Source organism: Prionailurus bengalensis, chromosome D2 (genome assembly GCF_016509475.1).
Source record: "Prionailurus bengalensis isolate Pbe53 chromosome D2, Fcat_Pben_1.1_paternal_pri, whole genome shotgun sequence".
NCBI lineage: Eukaryota > Metazoa > Chordata > Mammalia > Carnivora > Felidae > Prionailurus > Prionailurus bengalensis.
The window spans coordinates 62948159-62973479 of NC_057351.1; the positions used below are offsets into that span (position 1 = coordinate 62948159).

General features: G+C 41.2%; 1 protein-coding gene across 1 annotated transcript in view; it reads left to right on the forward strand.

Moving 5' to 3' along the window:
• SORCS3 (sortilin related VPS10 domain containing receptor 3) overlaps positions 1–25321 on the forward strand; it is a 591280-nt gene that overhangs the window by 553968 nt on the left and 11991 nt on the right. The window contains exons 18-22 of the mRNA XM_043597460.1: positions 2113–2284; positions 4589–4775; positions 10429–10562; positions 20739–20862; positions 22461–22573. Of these exons, the coding sequence (XP_043453395.1) occupies positions 2113–2284; positions 4589–4775; positions 10429–10562; positions 20739–20862; positions 22461–22573 (730 nt within the window). The remainder of the gene's footprint in view (positions 1–2112; positions 2285–4588; positions 4776–10428; positions 10563–20738; positions 20863–22460; positions 22574–25321) is intronic.

Genomic DNA, 25321 nt, shown 5'->3' on the forward strand with positions numbered 1-25321 from the left:
GTGTCTAGTTCAGGGATTTAAGCCATTCAAAATACAGATCCAGAAGCATGAACTTTCAGAGATATGGTAGAAGAGAACACAGTGCTATCAAGTTTGAGGAAGAAGAATATGATAGGCACAAGTCATCAGCTGGGCCACCAAATCCCAAGCCAGAGCATACCTTGGATGGAACTGGAGGAGAATTACATCACAACACCACATATGATCACGTGACATGTATATGTACACCCAATTTAAAGCAAGTTAGGTATACCAAAATCCCAAATAGCCAACCAAATAAATTAGGAAGCTGAAAAGGAAAGATAATTCAATTTTTTCCAAAAGATCTACTACAACTGTGTACACATACCTCTGTGTTGCTTAAATGTTGGCTTATATTATAGGTGGTCAACCAGCTGGCCAGTTGAGGTTGAAGAGAAAGAGTAGATGATATCAAGGTTGCATTAGGATATGGTACCCACCAAAATATCTGCCATAAGTAAAAATTAAATATCTTGTAAATGATTAAAAGTCAGCAAGAAAGTATAAATTGGTTACAAAAGTTTGATGATGTAGACTGGTGCTGACCAAAAGAATTATAATATGAGCCACATATATAATTTAAAATTTCCTAGTAGCTACATTAAAAATAATTTTAAATGAAAACTTAATTTTAATAAGATAATTTACTTAACCTAATATATCCAAAATAGTATCATTTTAACATGCAAGACTAACCACATTTTAAGTGCACAGTAGGCACAGGTAGAAAGTGATTAGCATATTGGACAGCACATCTGAAGACCCATTATGAGCTCAGTTGGCAATTAAAAAAATATTATGTATCTACAAAGGGCTATATTGTAATTCTATCTGAGGCAGTAACTACACACAGCATTTGTTTAACATCCTCCTGAGATCTTTGGGTGGAGATAGGGTTGGTAGTTCAGCAGTGTTTGGGGGGTGACGGATGGAGAGAGGACCGGGGGAAATATCAGGTATAGTGGAGGATCAATATTATTCATAAAGAATTGTCTCTCATCTGCTTTCAATTGAAAGGCAATCAGAAGAAGGCAGCATGGATGGTTTGGTTAATTATTCCTGACATACAGGGTGAAAGAGGACATGATATAATGATGGTGGTGGTGGCACATTTATATTTTGTGGTTTTACCAGAATGTTGATTATATGCAGTCTTACAGATAGTGGGAATAATATTTTCCATGCAGGTCAGGACTGTGGACAAGCTCTTGGCTTCATATGCTGGGATCACTGATGAAGTGAGATGACGTGGCATCACTATGTGCAAAGATGCTCTTGTCCTGAAAGGCCACACTGCTTTGTGAGGAGTTTTCCCCATGCCCACTTCTTCTCTGAGCTGATTTTTCCTCAGCAGGATTTAACAGGCATTTCAAATTTGTGCTTTGGAATTGGCATTTGTGTTGAGTGGGAGGTGGAATATTAGTAAGGAGAGAAAATGTGCTGTGAAAGAGCCCCGTGGCTTCAGAGCAAGGGCTATTAGGTATTAAAGGATGGAATGATGTCCTGCGGGTTGAAGGAAGACAGGAAGAGGCTTCCTGATGAATCAGAGTTAGAAGTCTGATCTTCTAGGTGATGGGCATTGAAGAAGGCATCTTTTGGGATGAGCACTGGGTGTTGTATGGAAACCAATTTGACAATAAATTTCATATATTAAAAAAAAAGAAGTCTGATCTTCTAGATGCTTTTCGGTACAGAGAAAACTGGAAATGGCCTTAGATAACTCCGAACAAGTCCCTTCCTCCCTCACAGAAAGGAGCACTTGCTTTTCTTACTTCCCTCGTCCAGTGGGTCAGCCTCCTTCCCTCTTGCATGTGAGTCACGCATTGATTTTTCTTGGCTAGTTTAGACACTGATCTGATCCGTGGCTCACCAGGTAGGATCAATAATAATGTTTAAAGAGCTGCTCTTCCTCAGATGGAGGGATAGCAGTTCCTCAGCATTTGTTTGGCTTCTTAAAGGGCTGTCTTCTTTGAGACTCAGTTTTTAGGAGCAGCTGTGCAAAACGTCTCTCACTCTAGCTTTCTGGTATCCTTTTCTAACATGCACACACACACTCACCCCACACTGCCAACAGCTGTCAATACTCTTTAGGTACCGGAGAATTGTATCTAACAACTGCACGGATGGGCTGAGGGAGAAGTACACGGCCAAGGCCCAGATGTGTCCCGGAAAAGCCCCTCGAGGCCTGCATGTGGTGACAACCGACGGGCGCCTAGTAGCAGAGCAGGGGCATAATGCGACCTTCATCATTCTCATGGAGGAGGTAGGTGTTGTCCTGGGTCTCTGAGGTCATAACTCACTGCTCCCAGGGAGGGAAAAAAGAAAGATGATGTATCCCCCCAGGTGCCTGTACCAGAGTCAATGGTCAGAAGACAGAAGGGATAAAAGAAGGCTTGGACATTTAGGGACCCTCTTCCCTCCATCACTTGGCACAGACCTGGGCTGCAGGAGACCCACTTGGCACAGGGCAGATGCAGATCTGGATATGTTCTTTGAGATTCCCCTTTAGGGCCTGCTTTGTTGAAGGAATATTTATCACCATAAGACCATATGCTCTAAACTTTGCCAGAAGAAGGGAATTCGTATTTTTTCTGTTGCTCCCAGGAGCCTCTTTTGCTTTTTTCCTCATACTTAACCCCCCTGATTAAAAAAAGCCCACAAGGCTTTCAAAGAGTCTTGAAAGTGAGTGTAAGTGTGGGGGAAGATTATTGCAATCTTTTAAACCTATATGTATAAAGAAGGTCACATTAGTTGCTTTTCCATCAACTGGCTGCTCCATTATTTCACTTTTTAGTGTCTTTTGCAATTAAGGCAGTAAAATCAGCCTGCATCCATTCATTCCAGGGTGGAAACAGCTCTGTCTTATGCTTCTTGCTCCCTACATGAACTACTTTATCCCTTTCCCAAACCAGAGAGCTTTTCAGGCACTCCTTGCTGAGGTGGTGGGGCAAAAAAGCTTGCCTGATTTACAAAGACCTCTAAATGTGTATGCAAATTGCTCTGAGCTCTTCAGATCTTGGAAAGAGACCACAGCAGGCCAGGAGGGTTTTTTTGTTTTTTTGTTTTTTGTTTTCCCCAAATGTGAATACTTTAGAAACCTTTAAAGTCTGGGCCATACTGAACAGGATGGTGAAGGTTCCTTATCCTGGATTGACAGATTCTTCAGCCTTCGCCCACACTGGGCACTTGAATTAAAGGACTTTAAGATTCAGAGGAGGTCACTATCATATTTCCACTAGGGAGTTTCCAGGACCAGCACTATAAAAACCTTCTCCTGAATGGATGTGAAGAGCCATGATCTTATCCATTTGAATTGCCTCTAGTTCATTTCCACTTCAATTTATATTCATAAACCCAAGGGTAGTTAACATTGTGCAGGGGGCAAGGGAGCACCTATCAATATTTCATTCACATCTGGGTTGCCATGGGGGAAGAGATGGAACATGAAACTGTGATCAATGCACCTTCACTGGACAGAAGGATTGGCTCATAATTCCAAAATGATGTATATCCTTTTTTTAAATTTCATCAACTATGTTTGTAAACAGAGAGATCCAATTCTTCTTTTTCATCGAGGATCCTTGTTTTGTGGTCAGGTTCAACTGCATTTATCCAAAGCGCTGACCGAATATACTGGGAGGAAGAACAAGGGAGGGTGAGCTTCAGTATCCGCTCTTAAGAAGCTGAGCATCGGCTTGGGGCGTTGGATGACCTCACCCGAACTGATGGCATCATGCCTCTAGGTGTCTCCCAGGGGGCTCTTGGCCTTCCAAGAGGCAGAGGGATCTGTGAACTGGGATGATTGGAAAAGGCTTCAGGGAAGAGGGGCTTAGGCAGGTTTAGGGAAACCCAAGGTCAGCAGAGCACAGATGTAATTTTAACTGGTATGTAGTATCCATGTGTAGCCTGGGAATAATCATCCTACCTCACAGTTATTCTGAAGGTGTGGTATAGACTATGTATTAGGTGATAAACATAATGCTTGGAACATAATAATAAATATTAAAACATAGGAATAATTGTATATAGTTCTAGCATTGTAGTTGAGAGCATTAGTGTTGAAACCAGACTGGCTGGGTTCAAAATTGGTCTCTTCCACTACTAGCTGTGAGTCTTTGGTCTACTTATTTATTTTTGTCCCCATTTATAAAATGGGGAAAGTAATACTTTCTGCGTTAGAAAGTTGTGAGGAGATCAATTGCTTGGAACTGAAAAGAAACTTTGTAAGTATTAGCTGTTACTATTGCTGTTATTCTTATGACACAGGAGAGGAATATTAAAGCATGTGTGTGCCTAGAACTCCCTAGAGGCTTTACCTTGTCCCCTTGGGCCCATGTCAGAGGCTTCCCTGAGCTTGGGCTTACGGGGACAACAGATCCATAGGACCTCCCCGTGATGCTCAGTGGATATCATATAAGAGTCTGATGGTTGTGTGGAGGGTGCTTCAGCCCTGAGAGAGTCTCTAGGTCCTCAAGAGGGTGATGCAGAAGGCACAGGACAAGCATCCAATAGGAGTCAGACTGGACATGTGAGTGAGCCCAGGCCCACTGCTATTCCCCCCGTGCAGGGTGATCTCCAAAGGACAAACATCCAGCTTGACTTTGGGGATGGGATTGCAGTGTCCTATGCTAACTTCAGCCCCATCGAGGATGGCATCAAGCACGTGTACAAGAGTGCGGGCATCTTCCAGGTGACGGCCTATGCAGAGAACAACCTGGGCTCAGACACAGCTGTCCTCTTCCTGCACGTGGTTTGTAAGTAGCATGAGCCTTCTCCTTTCTTATGTTCCTCCCAATTGACAACTGGTGTCAAGACTTCTGGGATGCAGAGCTGAGACTAGCTTTGGTATGACTGCCACCCTTTTGTAATGGCCCAAGTGGAGAGACTGAGATGTGTGCTCATTTGTGTTTCAGTTTTCTGACACCGAAGCAGTTTAAATATCTTGAAAGTTTGGAGAGCATTACCAATCGGCCCCTCCTTTTCAGTCCCACTACGTCCTGATGGACGTTTGCATATGCAGACACACATTCAGGTGAAAGTCATTTCACTTTGCTTTGGAGAGTCCTAAGAATATAGGAAGAGGAAGCTCACCTGGTTCGTGGCCACATGGTCACTTCCAAGCTACTATGAGTGAAAGCAGCTCAAGTCAAAGTAAATTTCTAATCTCTGTTGGAAGAACCAAAGAAGGGTTAAAGAAACATGTATGGATTTTTGAAAATGTAGAACTGAGCACACAAAAGAACATAATTCTTATGTCCAAGTTTACTGTAAGTTCACTCCTATCGTAAACAATTCTAAGGACTCTCCAAAATGTTTTTGTTGACCTGGAACGTATTGCATTACTATTGACTGTCGCTTGGCCCAAATCAAAACCACAGCTGAAGTTCCAAAGTACTTTGTGTGTAATGGATATGTTTTGTGTATTTGCTATCCTGGGACTTAATTCATGTAAAATGAAACTTAAATATTATGATTTTAGCATGTTGGGTCAAGACATGTTATGGGGCTGGTATTGATTTCCTATGCCTTTCTCAGTGATACTCATGGGCCTAAGGAATTCTGTGGTTCTAATTTATATACCCCATGATGTTTGGGGAGTAATATGCTATATATGGTAAAAATTATATGTCCCCAAAGAGTCTAGGTGGATGCAAGAAGTATCTCCACCTCAGTGATGACGTAAACTCCACTTTATAAGCTGCCTACATTTAAACGGTTTCTGGAAAACAGTAAGCTATCTAGTCGTCTAGCATTTCAATCATAGTGGTAGCACAAGGGCCACCAGTGATAGGGGAAGAGCACTGGGGGACACCTGGATGATAGATCAGTTACATCCCTAAAGATGCCAGGATACTTGGCCACAAGATAAATTATTTCTTCTCTGGATTTTCTGAACTCCAATTTCAAAATGGCTTAATTATAACTGGTACTTTGCCTCACATGGCTCTTGTAACAAATAGGAAATGTAAATAAAACACCCAATTATTTACTAATTTATTCAACAAATGTTTGTTGGATCTGAATATATGTAAGGCATTCAGCAAGGCACCGGGGAAGTAACAATACAGATATGGCCTGAGTCTCGAAGACTTTACATTCTGGTGGGTGAGGGCAGGTGCTGCTAGAAATGGGCCATCAATAGCCCTAGTGGTAATAACCATACTACACCAATTATACTCATTCTGTGCCAGAAGCACCAGATCCAAAACCCAGGTAGGTGGCATGCAGGGTGTTCATGAGTCAGGGTTTAGAACAAAGGGACCTCTGTTTGAAATCTGATTATATCCCTTTGTTAAACATCTAATACTGATCAACTTTCTTACTCTACAAACTTCTGATTGCTCATCTTTAATAGTTAGGTTATAGGGAAGCTATGAGAATCAAATTGGATTATGAATATGGTTCACGGGTCCCCAGGACCACTCCCTTGGGTTTGTTGATTCACTAAAAGGACTCACAGGACTCAACATATTGTCATACCCAAGACTGTGATTTATTACAGTGAAAGGTGACAAAATAAGATGAGCAAAGGAAAAGGGCCAGAGGGCAAAATCTGGAGGAAGCCAGTCGTGATCTCCAAAGAGTCAGCCCCTATCATGGTGTCACCCAACATGGGTAATTCCTCCAGCAAGGAGTTCTAGAAGCACATGAGAAGGGCTCTTTACCAGAGAAGCTGCTTAGAAATTCAGTACCCATGATTTTTTGGGAAGGACTGGTCAGGTAGGCATCTCCTGCCTAGTGTATGCCAGAATTCCAGACACCCTAAGGAAAATATGTTCTCAGAATAAACCATATTGTTGGCATAAACTATCTAGACTTAGTGAACCACTCTTAGCAGTTAACTGTTGAGTGGAAATACTCTCAAAGCCAAATTTCCAGATGTTATCAAGAGCCAATCTTGCACACAAGTCTTTCCAAGGATGGCAATTTCAGGTCTATGTTAACATTTTTCTGCACAGTATGCAAAATGCCATTTAACCACCCAGCCTGGCACATGATGAATGTTACCTGTTATAGTAATTACTAAGTACTACCTACTAACTTTCTGCCTGACACTTCTGCTGCATTTAAAAATGAAGACAAAGAGGGAAAATTTACTTTCCTCTCTCCCACCCATATTCCTAATTCTAACAATAGCAGACCTTGCCCGAAGGGTGCAAAGACCAGTGTATCTTAGTGGCAAAAATCACAACAGCAAGGAACTGATTTATACTGTGGGTTATGTGCAAGAAGGAGGAAATGTTCCTTGAAACTTTTATCATGCTCGTAATTCCCTCCAAATCAATCATGGCTGCATTTACCAGACAGTTATTATAGTGGAAACTGCTCTTGGCCTCACCTTGGGCCATTAGCTAACAAAAGTAGTTGTTAGCCACCCATAATAACCAATCTCGCACAAATTATTAGATTTTTATCAAAAAGAGCACTGTTTGACAGTGAGGATTTTATGAGTTGGCTGTGCTCCCTCCTGAATCCTTCCTCTCCCTTCTCTCTGGTCACTGGTATATCCCTAGGTTGAAGCCCGGAGCATCTGGTTCAGGTTCTTTGCCCTACAAAGCTATTACATGTTGGGGTGCCTGGGTGGCTCAGTCGGTTAAACATCCGACTTCGGCTCAGGTCATGATCTCATGGTTTGCGAGTTTGAGCCCCGCATCCGGCTCTGTGCTGACAGCTTGGAGCCCGGAGCCTGCTTTGGATTCTGTGTCTCCCTCTCTCTCTCAGTCTCTCTCTCTCTCTCTCTCTCTCTCTCTCTCTCTCTTTCTCTCTCTCAAAAATAAATAAACATTAAAAAAACTATTATGTGTTGTTGTTCCTTGAGATTCTGTTTACCCAAACATGCTTGTCTTGAATTTGGAAAAAATGTGATTATGTTTGATGGTGTGCCAATTCATGGAAACTGTATCCCTTTGTTTGCAATGAGTTTAGGGAGAAGGATATCTCCTTTTATCTTTTTGGGCATCAAAGTACCTGACAGTGTGTAGCTGGGCCAAGGCCCTTGAGTGACAGAAAGCTGAGAAGAAGTGCCAGGGCCACAAGCCATTAGCAGTATCATCACTTAACTGTGGAAAGGCCTGGGATTCTGATGAGCTGGCCAGGGGAATAAGCTTCCTGCATTATGAGGGAGGGATATAACAGGAGAATTGACTTTAAGGGTAAATGGTCCCTTTCCCAGCAGGGGAGGAATGAGCTCTGTATCTGGGCACAGAGAAAGACTCTGGGGTGTTATTGTAAACACAGAGTTCTCATCTCCCTTTTAGGACATGGCTGGCTGGGGGCTCCTTCCCACTGTCTCATTCTCCTCCCATGAATCAGTAAAACACAAACAACAAAGAAAGGTAAATCATATAAGGTCCTAAAAATGAGTAATTAAGTCACAAAAGTAGCCAGTGCTTTCTCATAACTTGTGGGTATTTGTATTTTCACCAACAATTAAACCATACAAAAATAATTGAGCAGAATTTCTTATTGAAAATAGTTAAACCTTCGGGGGTGCCTGGTTCAGTCAGTTAAGCATCCAGCTTCAGCTCAGGTCATGATCTCGTGGTTTGTGAGTTCGAGCCATGTCGGACTCTGTGCTGACAGCTCAGAGCATGGAGCCTTCTTCGGATTCTCTGTCTCCCTCTTTCTCTGCTCGTGCTCTCTCTCTCTCTCTGTCTCTCAAAAATAAATAAACATTTTAAAAAAATTTTAAGGAAAATAATTAAACCTTTAGCCAAATGTGTATCTGAAGTGACAAGGTTGAAATTATTTGCTAGAAGAGACTATTTGCTGGAAGAAACCTTGAGGGTTGTATGTCTGTGGTCAGGTCAGAGAGCTGTAATCAATGAGTAGTTTCAAGCTGTAGATATGCAGGTCCTCGAACACGTGTTGACTGTTCAGGAAAGTACAGCATGGACAGTGGCAGGCAGGCCTGACTGCTCTCCTCGTTTCAGCATTTGTCTTTACCCAAACACCTTCTCCCTCAGCATCAATCTACCTACAATACCGGCGATGCCCAGTGAGACTCAGAAGAACTTCTGCTGTCTTAGAGGGACTTCTATGCAATGGTATACAGAGACAGCGATAGTGGTGGTAGAAATAATGCCCACCCAGAATTAACGGGATGGTACTTTTAACATCCAGATATCGCATTCACATGTTCTGATTCCTATAAGGAAGATGCGGGACGATGTGATGGTAAGGGACTGTGTAAGGTCAAGGCTCTGTAAGAAAGAGGAAAAGATCATACAGCTAAATTTAAACCAGACCAGAAATGAGAAGAAGCCATCTGTTTTCTTCCCTTTAAACCGAGCTGCCTCCAAAATAACCCAAGATGTAAATAGTGAAGGTTGAGTGGCCTGAAAAATGTCCCACCTATGAGAAGAACTCAAGGCCCCCGACTAAAAAGATGTGTGGACTGCAGTCTTGACTTTTAGTTATTGTTGACACTATCATGATGGAAACCAGGAATATTTGTGCTAGCATAGTGTGAACAGATAATGGAATACTTTAATTGGGTTTGGTTAAGTAGCAAGGATATAAAGAAGGGAAAGGAGGAAAAGGGAAGGAAGGAAAAGAAAGAAAAAGGAAAGGAAAAGAGGAAGGAGTGGAAGTGGGGGGGAGAGGAAAACCCCACAGAGTTAAAAAAGATAACATATCCACCCCACAGTGCAACACTGACCTGTTAATGTTTTCCAGCAGCTTTTCCTCTTCTCATTTTATTTTGGAAATGAATTAAATTAAAATCCTCATTTATTGTGAGTAGGATGTGTTCATATATTTTCTCTGACTTGCTGCTAATATCAGTTTTCTGCAGGAAAAAAAGAGAAATTTGCTCACCTTTTTGCAAGCAGCTTTTTTATTATTTGGGAACCTGGAATTTGTTTCTCCTTTGATTTAGGGAGATACACATTTTCCTTTTTGTAAAACAGCCTTGCCAGCTTCTGAATGACGCCCACTGAGTATTGCAGATGACGGGCACAATGGTGGATTGTTGAAGAGGATGGAACCAATTAACAATCAAGGATAATGGAAGAGCCCTCCATATGATGTGCTGACCCCACATGACAATACAGGCTAATTGTCAGAAATGAAAGAGACTGCTGTTTATCTTCCTATTTATTGGCTAAGTGTCTAATAAACTGGCTTTGTCCTTGGATTGGAGGTTCATAAGTATTCATGGTTAGGCACATCAGATGTAAATGTATTTCAGATGTCATTCAAAAAGTCTTAAGTCTGATTTATGTTCCCTTTTATACAAGGTGCTTTATTTCAAGCACACACCCACATCTCAACATTTGTGAGTTTGTGATCCTTGTTTTACTATAGTTTATGGTAATAGGGGTTAAGATTAAGAATCTGGGAGTGCGATGAAGTTCGTTTATTCCCAGGATATAAACACTCATATTGTTTTCCTTGTTCCCACAGGTCCCGTGGAGCATGTTCATCTCCGAGTTCCATTTGTTGCTATAAGAAATAAGGAGGTCAACATCAGTGCGGTTGTGTGGCCCAGTCAACTGGGGACCCTCACCTATTTCTGGTGGTTTGGCAATAGCACAAAGGTTCGGCCCTTTCTGATCCATGTCTGAGTAGATCTGTGCTGAATTCTTCTATCTTCCAGCGTCCATGTTGACGTTGGGGACATCAGAGATGTGGGCAATAGGGAGTACTTCCTGAATCTATGAATCCACATAATTGAATATCACATACGTCTCTATACCGGATTCATTATTATAGTAGGGAAAGTTCAAACAATCCTGAGGAAGAAAGAGTACTCTGAGAAGCTATACAAACCTACTTCCATAATCAGTATTTCTAAAACTTCATTTGCTCTATTTTTTTTTTTTTAATCCTGGGCTCTCCACACACTAGCTATGTAAAGGAAGCCACTTAGCATCTCTGAGATCTTGTGATTCCATCTGGAAATGTGAATTATATCTCTAAATACAGAGATGTGAAAAGCAAATCAAATAATGCATGTAAAGAACCCTTCTCCAAGACCTACTAGATGTTCTATGAAGCCCAGGGTTTTCTTTAGGTTCTTTTTTAGACTGATGCTGCCAAGCCTCTAAGAAGGGGACTAAGAGGGCTAAACTCTGAACTTGGCACATCCTCCCTACACCCCGCAACTGGTGACGGTGATACTTGTGTCAACAGTGACTACACTTGCATAATAGGAGCTGGGAGCAGTTAGGCTGAGGGTCTCTAAATGTAAGGGCTTCATGTTTTTCTCCATTCCTGATTTTGTCTACATTTTGCTTGGTCATTCTTGATGTGATTGGCATTAACCATCTTAGACCTTTCATTTTTAAAAAGTAAGAAAGAGGGGCGCCTGGGTGGCTCGGTCGGTTAAGCAGCCGACTTCGGCTCAGGTCATGATCTCGCGGTCCGTGAGTTCTAGCCCCGCGTCGGGCTCTGTGCTGACAGCTCAGAGCCTGGAGCCTGTTTCAGATTCTATGTCTCCCTCTCTCTGACCCTCCCCCATTCATGCTGTGTCTCTCTCTGTCTCAAAAATAAATAAACGTTAAAAAAAAAACTTAAAAAAAAGTAAGAAAGGTATCGTATCACACTTGGAAATGCTGGATATCTCAAGAAAGTGGAAGCAAGTATTCAGTTCTATGTAGTCATTCCTTTGAAAAAGAAATGAACAATGATGGCTTTGTTTGTTTCGAGATGACCAAAAAGAACTTCAGTCCCTGCATGGTAAGAGTGGGAGATGATTCACCCTGCTCTTTTTTAGGGAGGCGGCATGACATTGTGATGAAAACATGGACCTTGGAGTCACAGTGACAGTACCAGCTGTGTGAGCTTGATGAGGTCACTTGACCTAAAATTTAATTCAGTCAGCACAAATTGGAGAGAATAATGCCTATATCATCTTAATTGTTGTGAAAATTAAATAAGGTGCTATGTATCTCCCTAGTACATGCTAGGTACTCACTAAATGGATGCTTTTTATAAAAACTTGGAGTTAGGATGGGTTGATAAAAGACAGACTTATGGACCCAAGGGACCCTTTTCTGTTTGCATTGTTCATGCTGTATACTTTCAAGTCAGTTTCTTAATATAGGTTGTGATGCTTTTGCATTTCTGGAAAGATTATTCACCAGGACAAGAGATACAGAAGTTAGTTATTAAGATCCCCATTTGGTACATTAAAGAAGTGAAGTTCCCTGTGTGAGACGAGCATCCCAAGGTCAAACATCTGGTTAATTGTGGAGCCAGGTCTCCTAGCTCCCATCTACCATGCACCACCCCAGCCCCAGGATGCATTAGCTGCATCGCTCTGTTTGTCTTCTAGAGGTTACAGACCCTAAAATCTTTCTTCAATCACCAGCAGGCATATATAGTGAAAGAAGAAAGAGAAAATCATTTGGGAGGAGAAAATTAGAAACAGAGGATTTTAAGTGCCTTTATCTGCTGAGAACTTTTGGCTGTCAGGCCAGGGAATTCTTTGCTGTTAGTGTTCATTTACCAGGTGATCTTTACTGAGGCTGCTGTGCTCAAGGAGAGAAGTTCTTCGCAGTTGTCAACACAGTGATTTACTCAACAGCCCACAAGGAGCTGGAGACACAGTGTTTCTCTACAGCACCATTTTTCCCCTTTGAATATGTTTTTTTTTCCTTTGAGTATTCTAAGACCTGAATTCTAAGGCTTTTACTAGTTACTTAAGGCTTTACTAGTTACTTAATCTAGTCTAGTTAATCTAGACTAGTAGTTAATCTAATCTACTTAATGCAGTTACTTAATCTAGTTTCTTAAATTTTGGTAAATAAACACAGAAGTGGGGAGTCAGGTTTCTGTTTCTCTAATGATTATCTTTGTTTGCTTAAACAAATCACCTGATCTAAATATCAGTGCTTTTTCTCTCTGTAGAGCAAGGATACTAATATCTAATCCACAGACATCACTGAGTTATTATTTGAAATATACATCTAGCTAATCTATATTATGCCATATTAGGAGAAGAGAAATTTTAAATTACAGAACGGCATTACAGTTTTGTTTTGGTTTGGGTTGATGGTAACCTGAGGTCTTCTTTGGTTAGGAATTTCCACCTATAAGCTTGAGCATGAAGTGCTACACAAATGCCCAGAATAGAGCAGTTTTAAAATAATAAATCTGGGTTGCAGTCCAGAATCAGATTCTTCTTGGCTGTATGTGTATAGTCAATCATGCAATTTCTCTGAACCTCAGTTTTGGTCTTTGTAACATCAGAGTAATAATAGTAGTAACTATTAGTAACTAATAGTGAACAAGTAGTAACCAGTAATAATTAATATTAGTAACTTAGATGTACTTAGAATGTATCTAATAGCCCTTGAAAATATCAGTCAGGGTGGTGCTTGTCATTTGCATCAGTGGCATCTACATTTCAATGGTGTATCTGACTTGGTTTCCTAGATTTCTCTCCCCCATCTAAGAATGGTTATTTGGTCCAGGTGAAAGAGATATATTTTCAGTTTTGTTTTGTTTTGTTTTGTTTTGTTTTGTTTTGTTTTGTTTTTGCTAGCACCATACCAGAAGCATATCAAGGGGGCCTCATTGCCCAATTGATCAGTGAGCATTATATTTGACTGGCAAGTTAATGAGTGTCTTTGAATGTTTTGCTGAGGGCTCTGACTTGGTGCTGTTTGTTTTTTTGTTTGTTTTTAATTTAACTAAGTTTATTTTTTTTTAATATATGAAATTTATTGTCAAATTGGTTTCCATACAACACCCAGTGCTCATCCCAAAAGGTGCCCTCCTTTGGGGCGCCTGGGTGGCGCAGTCGGTTAAGCGACCGACTTCAGCCAGGTCACGATCTCACGGTCCGTGAGTTTGAGCCCCGCATCGGGCTCTGGGCTGATGGCTCAGAGCCTGGAGCCTGTTTCCAATTCTGTGTCTCCCTCTCTCTCTGCCCCTCCCCCGTTCATGCTCTGTCTCTCTCTGTCCCCAAAATAAATAAACGTTGAAAAAAACCAAACAAACAAACAAAAAAAAACCAAAAGGTGCCCTCCTCAATACCCATCACCCACCCTCCCCTCCCTCCCACCCCCCATCAACCCTCAGTTCTCAGTTTTCAAGAGTCTCTTATGCTTTGGCTCTCTCCCACTCTAACCTCTTTTTTTTTTTTTCCCCTCCCCTCCCCCATGGGTTTCTGTTAAGTTTCTCAGGATCCACATAAGAGTGAAAACATATGGTATCTGTCTTTCTCTGTATGGCTTATTTAACTCAGCATCACACTCTCCAGTTCCATCCACGTTGCTACAAAGGGCCATATTTTGTTCTTTCTCATTGCCATGTAGTACTCCATTGTGTATATAAACCACAATTTCTTTATCCATTCATCAGTTGATGGACATTTAGGCTCTTTCCACAATTTGGCTATTGTTGAGAGTGCTGCTATAAACATTGGGGTACAAGTGCCCCTATGCATCAGTACTCCTGTATCTGACTTGATGCTATTTGGTTCCCATTAACTAGCAAACTGATCTGTAAAAGGAGATAGTGCTAATTTTTTTAATGTTTATTTTTGAGAGAGAGAGAGACAGAGCACGAGCAGGGGAGGAGCAGAGAAAGAGGGAGACACGGAATCCAAAGCATGCTCCAGGCTCTGAGCTGTCAGCACAGAGCCTGATGCGGGATTCAAACTCATGAACCATGAGATCATGGCCTGAGCTGAAGTCGGACACTTAACTGACTGAGCCACCCAGGCACCCCAGGAGCTAGTACTAATTTCAGGCATTTATTTCTACTACAGCTTTGTAGGAGGCTGTTGATACACATCATTTTATTTAATCATTAGAACATTACTGATGGAGAAAATTATCCCATTTTTCAGAGAAAACACTTAGGCTAATAACCTTGTAAAGTAATGTTTTATGGGTGTGTGTGTGTGTGTGTGTGAGAGAGAGAGAGAGAGAGAGAGAGAGAGAGAGAGAGAGAGTTGTGACTGAGTGAATTATGCAAGTTTACCCAGATGGTTGAATTAAATCAAGAATCAGCTCACCCCTGCCTTTATACCTAGCCCTTCATTCGGTGGTGTCAGGAATAGAGGAACACATACAACATTGTCCCTACCTTCAAGGAGATCAAAGTTCAAATGAGAAGGCATGATGAACACAGATGCAATGATTGGCGAGCCCATGTGATGTACAAGTAAATAGAAGAGAATAAACATTCCTCAAATCCAGCAATAGTCTCATATACCTGCAAACCTATCACAGGAGATGTGAAATTGCATCCGTAGCTCCATAGATCTCATTCAAGAGCCCATATTTTGTGCTAGATGTTTTGAGGAATACAAATCTGTGTAAATTCCATTTGTTATCTTTCAGAAGCGATCTTCTGGAGAATATGAAGGCATAGGTACTATAAGGGAAGGTGGTAGGGATGTAATATTATTGGCCCAGTCAAGCAGCCTAGGTGGTGATGGATGTACACCTTGTTGGTCATGGAGTGAGTCACATATGAAGTTGGTCTTAACCTGGCATTGAAGAAACAGAATTGAGGCAGAGAAGGGGAAAGAGATTTGTATGGAAAAGTAAGGAATGGTTGTATTCTGTGTAGACTGATTCAGACAAAACAGAGGGTCCATTTTGGTAGAAATGAGACAAGACACTGAAAGGTAGGGAAGATAGGTGACAGGTGGCTTTCAATGGCACAAATGGATGTTTTTTTGTTTTTTGTTTTTTGTCATAGAAATTCAGATTTACAATAGGATGACAGAAGATAGAATCAGATTCATGAACAGTGATACTTTTGATGAGCTTTTTGATGTGTTTGTGTGTGTGTTGTGTGTTTGAGTGAATTTTTCCCCTATGAATTTTCACATTAATTCCTTAGTCCTAACACCTGTATAGATGCTATTTTGCTGGTCTTTGTATATATTTTAGGTTTTTTTTTTACATAGGTCTAATCATAGTATGTCCTCAATTATGTATTCTACCTTTTCAACTTCATATGATGAACACATTTTACATGTAACTATATAATCTGCTGAAGGTTTTAAGTAAGGCAGGCATAGTCATTGCATAGTCTTTCCAATTTGGTAATGGTAGCTTTTATAAAAGTATATATTTAAATTGTAGAGGTTTTATTATGTTCAATATTAACTTGACTTACAGCATCTGGGAAACTGGTATAGGCTGCATCCAAAGGTTTCCCTGAAGCTCCTTGTTCCATTAGTCAAGTGGAAATGTCATAACTAAATAGTCACTCAGAGTTTTGTCAATATCTTTCTGGGCTCAGTGGATAATATGTGACCTGTCACACATGAGGGATTCTCTGTGGGCAGGGATGTATCCCACAACCCAGGCAGGAATGAGGTATTATTCCAAAGGGTCTCACTGTGGGCTGCCACTGCAGCTTGGACAAGGCACAGAGATAGAGAAGTCAATCGGCTGCCTGTTAGATTTGTAGGGCTCTGAAAGGCCAATTTGCTGGGATTAACAGAGGTCTGGCTTAATAAATGTTTCTGCTTGCCTAATAGATTTAGTAAATGAACCTTAAAATACTTGATTTAATTTAGCATTGCGCACTAGATATCGGTAGCCAACAAAGAATTCAGGAATCCTGTTGAGTGTTCCAGGTTTGCAAGGAAGGTGAAATCAGCCATGATGCCATATCAATTGATGAAAAACAAAAGCAATTTGGAAAACAAAATTAGCTCCTGCCTCTTCCCTAGTATGGAAGCTTGTGGTCTGCCATCTGGGGACCAAGTGTTCCCATTCAGCACTATTTGCTGTGACTCAGAGCCCTGACTGGCTGGTAGGATAGCACACTCTCTCCCACCACAGATGGCATTCCCTTTGTCCTGCAGCCCTGCACCCTTGTTTGGTCCCTGGATCTCCTAGGGAAACAGCCAGATGGAGAGAAGATCAAATATTCAGGGACAAGAGGAATTTCACCACTCTCAAAAGAGGTGCCTTTGCCTGACAGATTGCAGCTACCCAAGTCTAAGGTTACAGGAGTGTGTAGAGAAAGGAAGGGGGCACAAATAGACCACTGACAGCTAAGGAAGATGACAAGGAAGTAGTGAACGTTTCATGAAGAGAACACTGTGAAGGTAGAAAAATGCCTGGTGATGAGAGGTGGGAAGATGATAGCTGAGGGTAGAGAACCAAAATGGAGGACAATAGAATATAGCCACGATCAGAGAGAGTCATTCATGGAATCAGGAAAAGTAAAATCATATTGATTGCTCCTTTCATGTTTTCTCTCCCAACATTTTATTATGGAAAACTTCAAATATACACTAAAGTTGAAATAATTTTACAGTGAACATCCATATACCCACCGGCTGTAGCTACCATTAACATTTACTATGCTTGTTTTACCACCTGTCTCCCTTTCTGTTCTGTCCATCCATCAATTGATCTTAATTTTTGACTTATTTCAAATTTAGACACCAATATACTTTGTCCTCGATGCTTAAGCTTGCAAGTCATTAACTAGAGTGCAGTATTTGCTTCCCCATGACAGTGTAAAATGTATCAATAATGAAATGCACAAATCTGAAGTGTGCACTTTCTAGGTTTTGACAAACACATTCACATGTAACCCAAACTCCTGTCAAAATACATAGTATTACCATCACTCCAAAAGGTTCTCTCATTCCCTTTCTTAGTCAATACTCACCCCCAATCCCCAAAACCAACTGCTGCTTTGTTTTCCATCATAGATTAGATTTGCCTGTTCTAGAACTTCATCCATATGAAATCTTTTATGTAAGGTTTCTTTCTTATAGGTTTGGGATTTATCTAGGCTGTTGTATATATCAGTATTTTTTTCCTTTATGTTCATTGTGTGAATACACTATGGCTTTTTTTTATTATTTTCCTATTGGGGAGTTCCTGGGCTGTTTCCATCTTGGGGCTATTATGAATAAGCTTCCATGAACATTTTTGTTTATTTGTGGACATACGTTTTATTTTCTCTTGACTAAATTCTCAGGACTGAAATTGCTAAGTCATAAAACAGAAAATGGTACAATTACTTTGGAAAAATTGTTGCAGTTTCTTATAAAACTAAACTTTTCCCTAAGTTGTTGTGTCATTTCACAGCCCACCAAAAAATGTATGAGAGTTCCAGTGGCTCTGCATCCTTATTAATGTTTTATATTATCATTTTTAAAGAAAATTTAGCCATTCAGTTGGGTATGTCCAAAAAATATGACTAGGTGATGAAGCAGTTGAAAGTCTCCTAACAGATAAGATGGAATGGGTTGACCAGTAGGGACTAGAAAGTTTGCCAAAAGCCATTCATCAATCCTCTGTATTCTGATTGTTGAATAAGTTCTCACAGCTCTTCTGACCCAAAGCTTTCATTTAACAGATAAAGTACGAAGGCCCATAATGGGGACAAACTTTGCCCAAGGTAATTTATTACAACATTAATTTAATAAAGCCAGAGTTTCAAATCTTTGTTCTTCTTACACTAGAGATGGCAGTTCTGTGGTGTACATATTGTTATTCCATGGTCATAGCCAACACTGGTGTACTGAACCCAACTTGACTTCAGCTTCCTTCTCAACACAGGACACTAAACACCAACCATCTGCCCATGGGAGTTGACATACATCACAGAACCTACTTGCAACTGATTCATTGTTTTATTCAGAAGGCTGTACCTTTGTGTATATTGTTGCTGAGTCTTAATACTTGAACTCTGGGATCTGTCCTTAAAAGAAAGAGTGTATCTATTTCTACACTCACTTCTTTCATGTAGCAAACAAAAAAGAAAGTGTGTCACAAGCTTAAGGCAATATCTCTAATCTTGCCCAACTCCAGCTATCTGCCTGGCCATAAAATAATGGAGTTACATAATTTTATTTTTATTTTATTTTATACTTTATTATTTTATTTTATTTTATTCTATTCTATTCTATTTTATTATTTTATTTTATTTTTTAACGTTTATTTATTTTTGGGACAGAGAGAGACAGAGCATGAACGGGGGAGGGGCAGAGAGAGAGGGAGACACAGAATCGGAAACAGGCTCCAGGCTCTGAGCCATCAGCCCAGAGCCCGACGCGGGGCTCGAACCCACGGACCGCAAGATCGTGACCTGGCTGAAGTCGGATGCTTAACTGACTGCGCCACCCAGGCGCCCCCTTATTATTTTATTTTTTAAGTTTTAATTTAAATTCTAGTTATCTAACATATAGCAACATATTAGTTTCAAGCATACAATTAAATAAATTGTTAATTTAAATTCCAGTTAGGTAACATACACTGTAATATTACTTTCAAGTGTACAATATAGTGACTCAACACCTCCCTGTGTTACTCGCTGCCATCACAACAAGTGCACTCCTTAATCCCCATCACCTATTTAACCCACCACCACCTCCCTTCTGGTAAACCATCAATTGGTTCTCTGTAGTTAAGAGTCTGTGTCTTGGCATGCCTCTCTCTTTTGTCCCCCCTGTGCTCATTTGTTTTGTTTCTTATATTCCACACATGAATGAAATCATATGTTATTTTTCATTCTCTGACTGACTTATTTTACTTAGCATAATACTTGTGGTGCAATGGTAGTCTGTCTGAGTCCAGAATTTTAAAGCAGAAGAAATCAAATTATGTTTCAGAAGCCCACTTGAAAATTGTGAGCTAGAAAGGAATTCCAGTCTTGCCGCAGAGACACTGCCTGAAAGCTGCATCTTTGAGCCTCTGCAGGGCTCTGACACACACATCTAGGCCATGTCTAGTTTAGAGTGAATGCGTGTGCTATGTAAGTGCTGACCCATACTCACCCCCTTAAAGAGCTGCTCTATGCATCCCCAACTGACTACATTCTTGGTCTCCATCCCATTGTTGTCCTGACATACAAAGAAGAGAGGGAGTCTGCTCATCTGTGTTTGTGACCTCTCTTTAAGAGCTGCCTTACAGCAGCCTTCTCCTGTTATGTCTTATCTCATAAACAACAGGAACTTGGACAGGCACAGGCTTAAGATGACCACCGAATAATGACTCTTGAACCTCAGGATCTTCATACTTCTCTTTGATAAGCACCTAATTATATCAAGATCCTAATTCTCAGGAAAATAATATAATTATTCTGTTTCTCTCCTTGGGAAGCTCCATATGTTATGAAAATAAAGCAGAAGAAAATAACTAAAATGGTCATAGATGTGTATGTTTATATGTTTTCCAACCTACTTAAAATGCTAGGAGTGCCTGGCAATGGAAAACACAGAATAAAACAAAAAGCCAGTGATCTGACCATGCATCCAACTTACATATATATTCTACTATATGAGGGCAGTGTGCCAATGATGGAGATACAGAAGGATGGAGATACAGAAGTAAATAAAGTGTGATCACGTCCCTGAAAGGTCTTATAGTCCAGTGGCATATAGGAGAAAATGCAGTTGACACAGAATATTGGAGAAGAGAAATAAATGATCTGTTTCCAGAGCCAGCTGGAATATGTTACTAATGTTGCTTCTACTTGGCCCCTGGAGAAGGACCAGAGTGATGTGCAAAATCCAGAGTGTCCAATCTTATCTTCATCTTTCAAGATTACATGTTACAGTCCATTTCAAGGATATTAGTACTCTTCCTGGATACCGGCTATAATCACAGTTTTTGGAAGCTATGAAAAGTCATTTTCTTCTTCCCCTTTTCAAGTGAGGATCCCTTGGGGATACACAAATACTATGCAGATTTGTGACAGTCTGAGATTTATAAGAAAGGAAGAAAATCTGATATCCCACAGAGGACTAAGTGGGTATTCCTACTCTTGTCTTTCAGCCCCTCATCACCCTGGATAGCAGCATTTCCTTCACCTTCCTGGCAGAGGGAACCAACAGCATCACTGTCCAGGTGGCTGCTGGAAATGCCCTTATTCAGGACACAAAAGATATCGCTGTTCATGGTAAGCCCTAAAAATTGTTCTGTGATGCCCCCTCCTGCTCAACCAGTCCTCTCTGCTCACCCTGATGGCAATCCCTGACTGCTTTGGAAATTCTTCAGGCTGGGAAAAAATTACATAGGTCAGCAAGTTTTCCAAACACACTTTCTACCTTGTTCCTGAATAGACACTGAGGTTAAGAGAAACCGGCACAGAATGGCATAGAAAAGCCCTTATTACTCCCCTAGAAGTAACTGCATCACATCCTGACAGGGTTCTCATTAGACAAAGACATATAATAAGTGAAAGGACACCAAGCTAGAAAGACTATCATAGAACCATCTATATCTGATGTCCTGCTGAAGTATCTACAACATGTATGCATCACCTACCATTTGTGGCCATGGGCACCGGTGATCTCAAAAGAGGAGTCATGCCCCTGACCTTGCAGAACTCATAGATAAATTACTGAGATTAACTACACATAACCAATTGTTGGAAATTCTAACATCCTTGGCTGCAAAGGCTCAAAAACAAGACTAAGAATATGAGGGCAGAGCTAGAAAGAAGAGTGGTAAATAGGGCTACCATGCTGTTCTCAATCCTGGAGAACCATTCCTAGCTATTGAATTTATTTTAATCACATTTTCTTCTAGCACCATCCCACACAACCTCCCCCAGGCACCTAAAGACTACTACTATACCTGGGGTTTTCTAAAAGGTTGTACTAAGGTATGTGATCCTCTGACTCAGACCATATTTCTTCAGCCTTACTTCAGGTGGGTGCCTTTTCCTACATCTCTGAAAATTTGATACTCTGGCTCTCTCATCAGGCAGCTGGAAGCCTTTTTTAAGCAAACATTGTTATTGAAGTGTACATTTTTTTAATTTTTTATTTTAGAGAGAGAGAGAGAGAGCAAGTGTGAGCCAGGGAGAAGGGCAGAGGAAGGGAGAGAGAATTCCAAGCAGGCTTCACACCCAGTACAGAGCCCAACACAGGGCTCAATCCCATGATCCTGGGATCATGACCTGAGCTGAAATCAAGAGTCAGATGCTCAACTGACAGAGCCACCCAGGCGCCTCTATTTGAAGTGTAGATTTAATGCAGAAGAGTACACAGATCATAAGTGTTTAGTTTCATGACTTGCCACAACATAAACAGACCTCTGTATCCATCAGCCACATCAAGAAACTGAACATGGCCCACACCCTACACACAGGGTTTCAATCTAATCCCCTGACAGTTTCTAGGAGGAAGGTCACAGGAAATGAGGGAGGGCAAGTGACAAGTTTCCATTCAAACAAGCACAGGTTGTAAATACTTTATCGTTGGCTCTACATGATACCGCCGACGGTAACAAATGCCTCCTTCTTCTGGAGTTTCATATTTATCTTTCATTTCAGTTAAGATGCTAGGAACTCTTACCTGGTAGGAGCACAAATCCACTTCCAGTCACCAAGCTCCACCTTCTTTTCAGAAGCCAAGAAACACACTGATAAGAAGGAATTTTAGTTGAGGCCACGTAGAAGACTGGACCCTTTCCCTAAAGCACAGTGATCATGCCATCTGCTAATCCACCACCCCTCTCTCAGCCCCACTCACACACCCTCTCTCCTTGCAGAATACTTCCAGTCCCAACTGTTGTCCTTCTCTCCAAACCTGGATTACCACAACCCTGACATTCCTGAGTGGAGGCAAGATATTGGCAATGTCATCAAGAGAGCTCTGGTTAAAGTAAGTTGGTTTTATCTTTGCTTACGTGTTAGTGTATAAAGAAAAAAAAACAGAGTGTCTGGTCTAGAATAAATTTTCATGGGTTAAAACCACCATTCTACAGTTATATGAGAATTCTCTGTAAAAAGAGAGACAAGAATCAGGAGGGTAAAGCAAGGATGGAGGGAAGTGGGGACAGTGGAGGAGAGACACACACAGAGAGAGATGGGAACCAGTGTTTGAGGATGGGAATTGGCCCTGTCTATATACCAAATTTTTCTAAGACAAGAGCTTTACCCCTTTAATGAACTAATGGATGGGGGCACTCATTGAATCTATACAGATATTATCATTCACTAGGCTTGTTCTTTGCCCACCAAAGGGGTTTCTTAACCACATATGTGGACTCACAAGACTACCATTGGCTATACGTGACGATCAGAAGGCTACAAGCCAGAATAAAGAACATACCTTCAGGGTAATAGAGTTCTAGAGTTAACCCAAGGCCATACTGGCCTTAGAGAGCTTTGAAAGGGTTCTGTTAACCCTTTTCTCAGAACTAGGCACTAGAACATAATGATGAGTACAACATGGGTTTTCAAATGCAGAGATAAGTCTAACATGATTAGTTCTATGGCAGAGGCATGGTCAGCATTACAAAAGAGCATGACGAAAAGTAGGATTCACTCTACCCAGACAAATGCAGGATTAGCACATTATTTGTGATTTGATTAATACTTGTGAGCTATTAGGATGGTCTTTGTAGGGAATACTTGAACTCTGTTTTAAAGAGCACATAATGGTTAACAGAGTTTGTGGTGTCTTTCAGGTAGAATGAACAGTATGTGCAGGCCATGGACTATTGAAAGAGTGGAGCATATTGGGGAAATGATAGAGTTTAGTGTAGCAAGTCTATAGGTTCTAAGGCAAGTATGACTATACTTGAGCTAGAATGGTTAGGGCAGCTTGTGAAGCATCACAGAAGCTAAAAGGGGTCTGACATACATCTGGTAGGCAGTGGGAACTGGATTTTCTTATTTAAGCAAAAAATACTGAGAATAGATTCATTTATATTCAGACCCTCATTTTGGTAACGGTGCAGAGGTTGGGCTGCTGAGGTAGGAAGTGAATAAGGTAGGGAATAAATTTCACAAAAGATGACCAGTTAAAAGAGTGCTATAGTTCTCTAGACCAGAGATAACAAGATCTTGAAGAGGAAAGATTCAAAAGCCACTTAGGAAGTTGAACAGTAGAATTGATGACTAATAGAATATAGTGTGAATGAGAGGGAGAGAGAAGCTTTTTGATTCCAAGAGGAGAGGGGTGATGGCCTTGCCCTTAGGCCATGTAGGAGAAACATGCTTGAGGAACGGTAATAGTATGATCTTGTATGTGAGTTTGGAGCACATGAGGAGCAGTTGGGTGAGATAACAAGGGGAGTTGAAACTATGGATCTGAAGGTCAAGTGCATATTCCCCCTGAAGGCAGAAATGTGGAGCAGTGACTGTGGAGGTGATTAGGCCCCCCAGGTGACTGGGATGCAGGGCAGACATGAATGCCAATGCTCCCCAAGGCAGAGGAGGACAATCTAGGGAAGGACCTGGAGAAGGAGCCAGCAAGAGAAGAAGAAGAAGAAGAAGAAGAAGAAGAAGAAGAAGAAGAAGAGGAGGAGGAAGAAGAGGAGGAGGAGGAGGGGGGGGAGGGGGAGGGGAAGAAGGAGAAAGAAGAAGAAGCAGGGGGAGGGGGAGGAGGAGGAAGAGGAGGAGGAAGAAAAGAGAGTGATTTAAGAGAGCATTCCTGTGGGGAGTTGTCTACCAGATGATCTTCATCTGAAATCTTTTTACAAAAACATTTTTCATAGAAAGGGATGAAAATGCCCCTGATCTTATATGCCTATTCACAGAAACATCCACAATTCTGTTGTATTTTATATGATTGTGTTTATTAAAAACATACTAACTTTTTAATAAATGACTTGGTAACTGTAATAATAATACTAGTAAATAATAATAATCAGACATGTTGATTGATGCCTGGGTCTTAAATCTCAGGAGGATCTGTCCCTCAAGTGTCCCTTTGGATGGGATTAAGTGAATCTAGACAGATGGGTCTAGAGTCTCTCCAAAGTTGCTAATTGACTGATACCCCCTGAGACCACTATTCCCTGGGACAAAGGGTCAGCCCAACCATTGGGTGATCCTCTGTGCTTTGCCCTCCAGAATGGTCTCTGGAGACTTGCTTCCCCTGGCTGGTTAGTATGAGGCCTTCTTGCCCCATAGACTTGGACACCAAGACTTTCAGCTACTTCGGGTCATGCGTCCCAACAGGAAACGGAGATGTCTGGCCAGTTCCAAGGGATCCTCTGTGTCTGGTAGACTCTTCTGGTTTCTGATTGCTGCTTGTTAGTTATCTGCAAGTTGGTGCTCTCACTTTTATCACATCCCTGGGAATTAACTCCAATCTATGAGCCTAGTCCCAAATAGGAATCAGAGCTGAGCAAATGGAATACAACCCCTCCACTTCTATTCAGTCTAGCGACTGTTTATTGAGTCTGTACTCTGCAAACATCATCAGAACAGTGAGATAACTACAAAGACTCCCAGAAATGTCTGGGTTAGCATTCATAAGAACTTCTCAGGGAAAAGCTTATACCAGCCAGATATATTCATGTCACAGGTGAGATGATCTAAGTCCCTGAAACATGGTAGACATGGTATCTGGAAGTGTTGGCATGAGAGACTAACATGGAGGAGGTTACTGCCAGTGGAT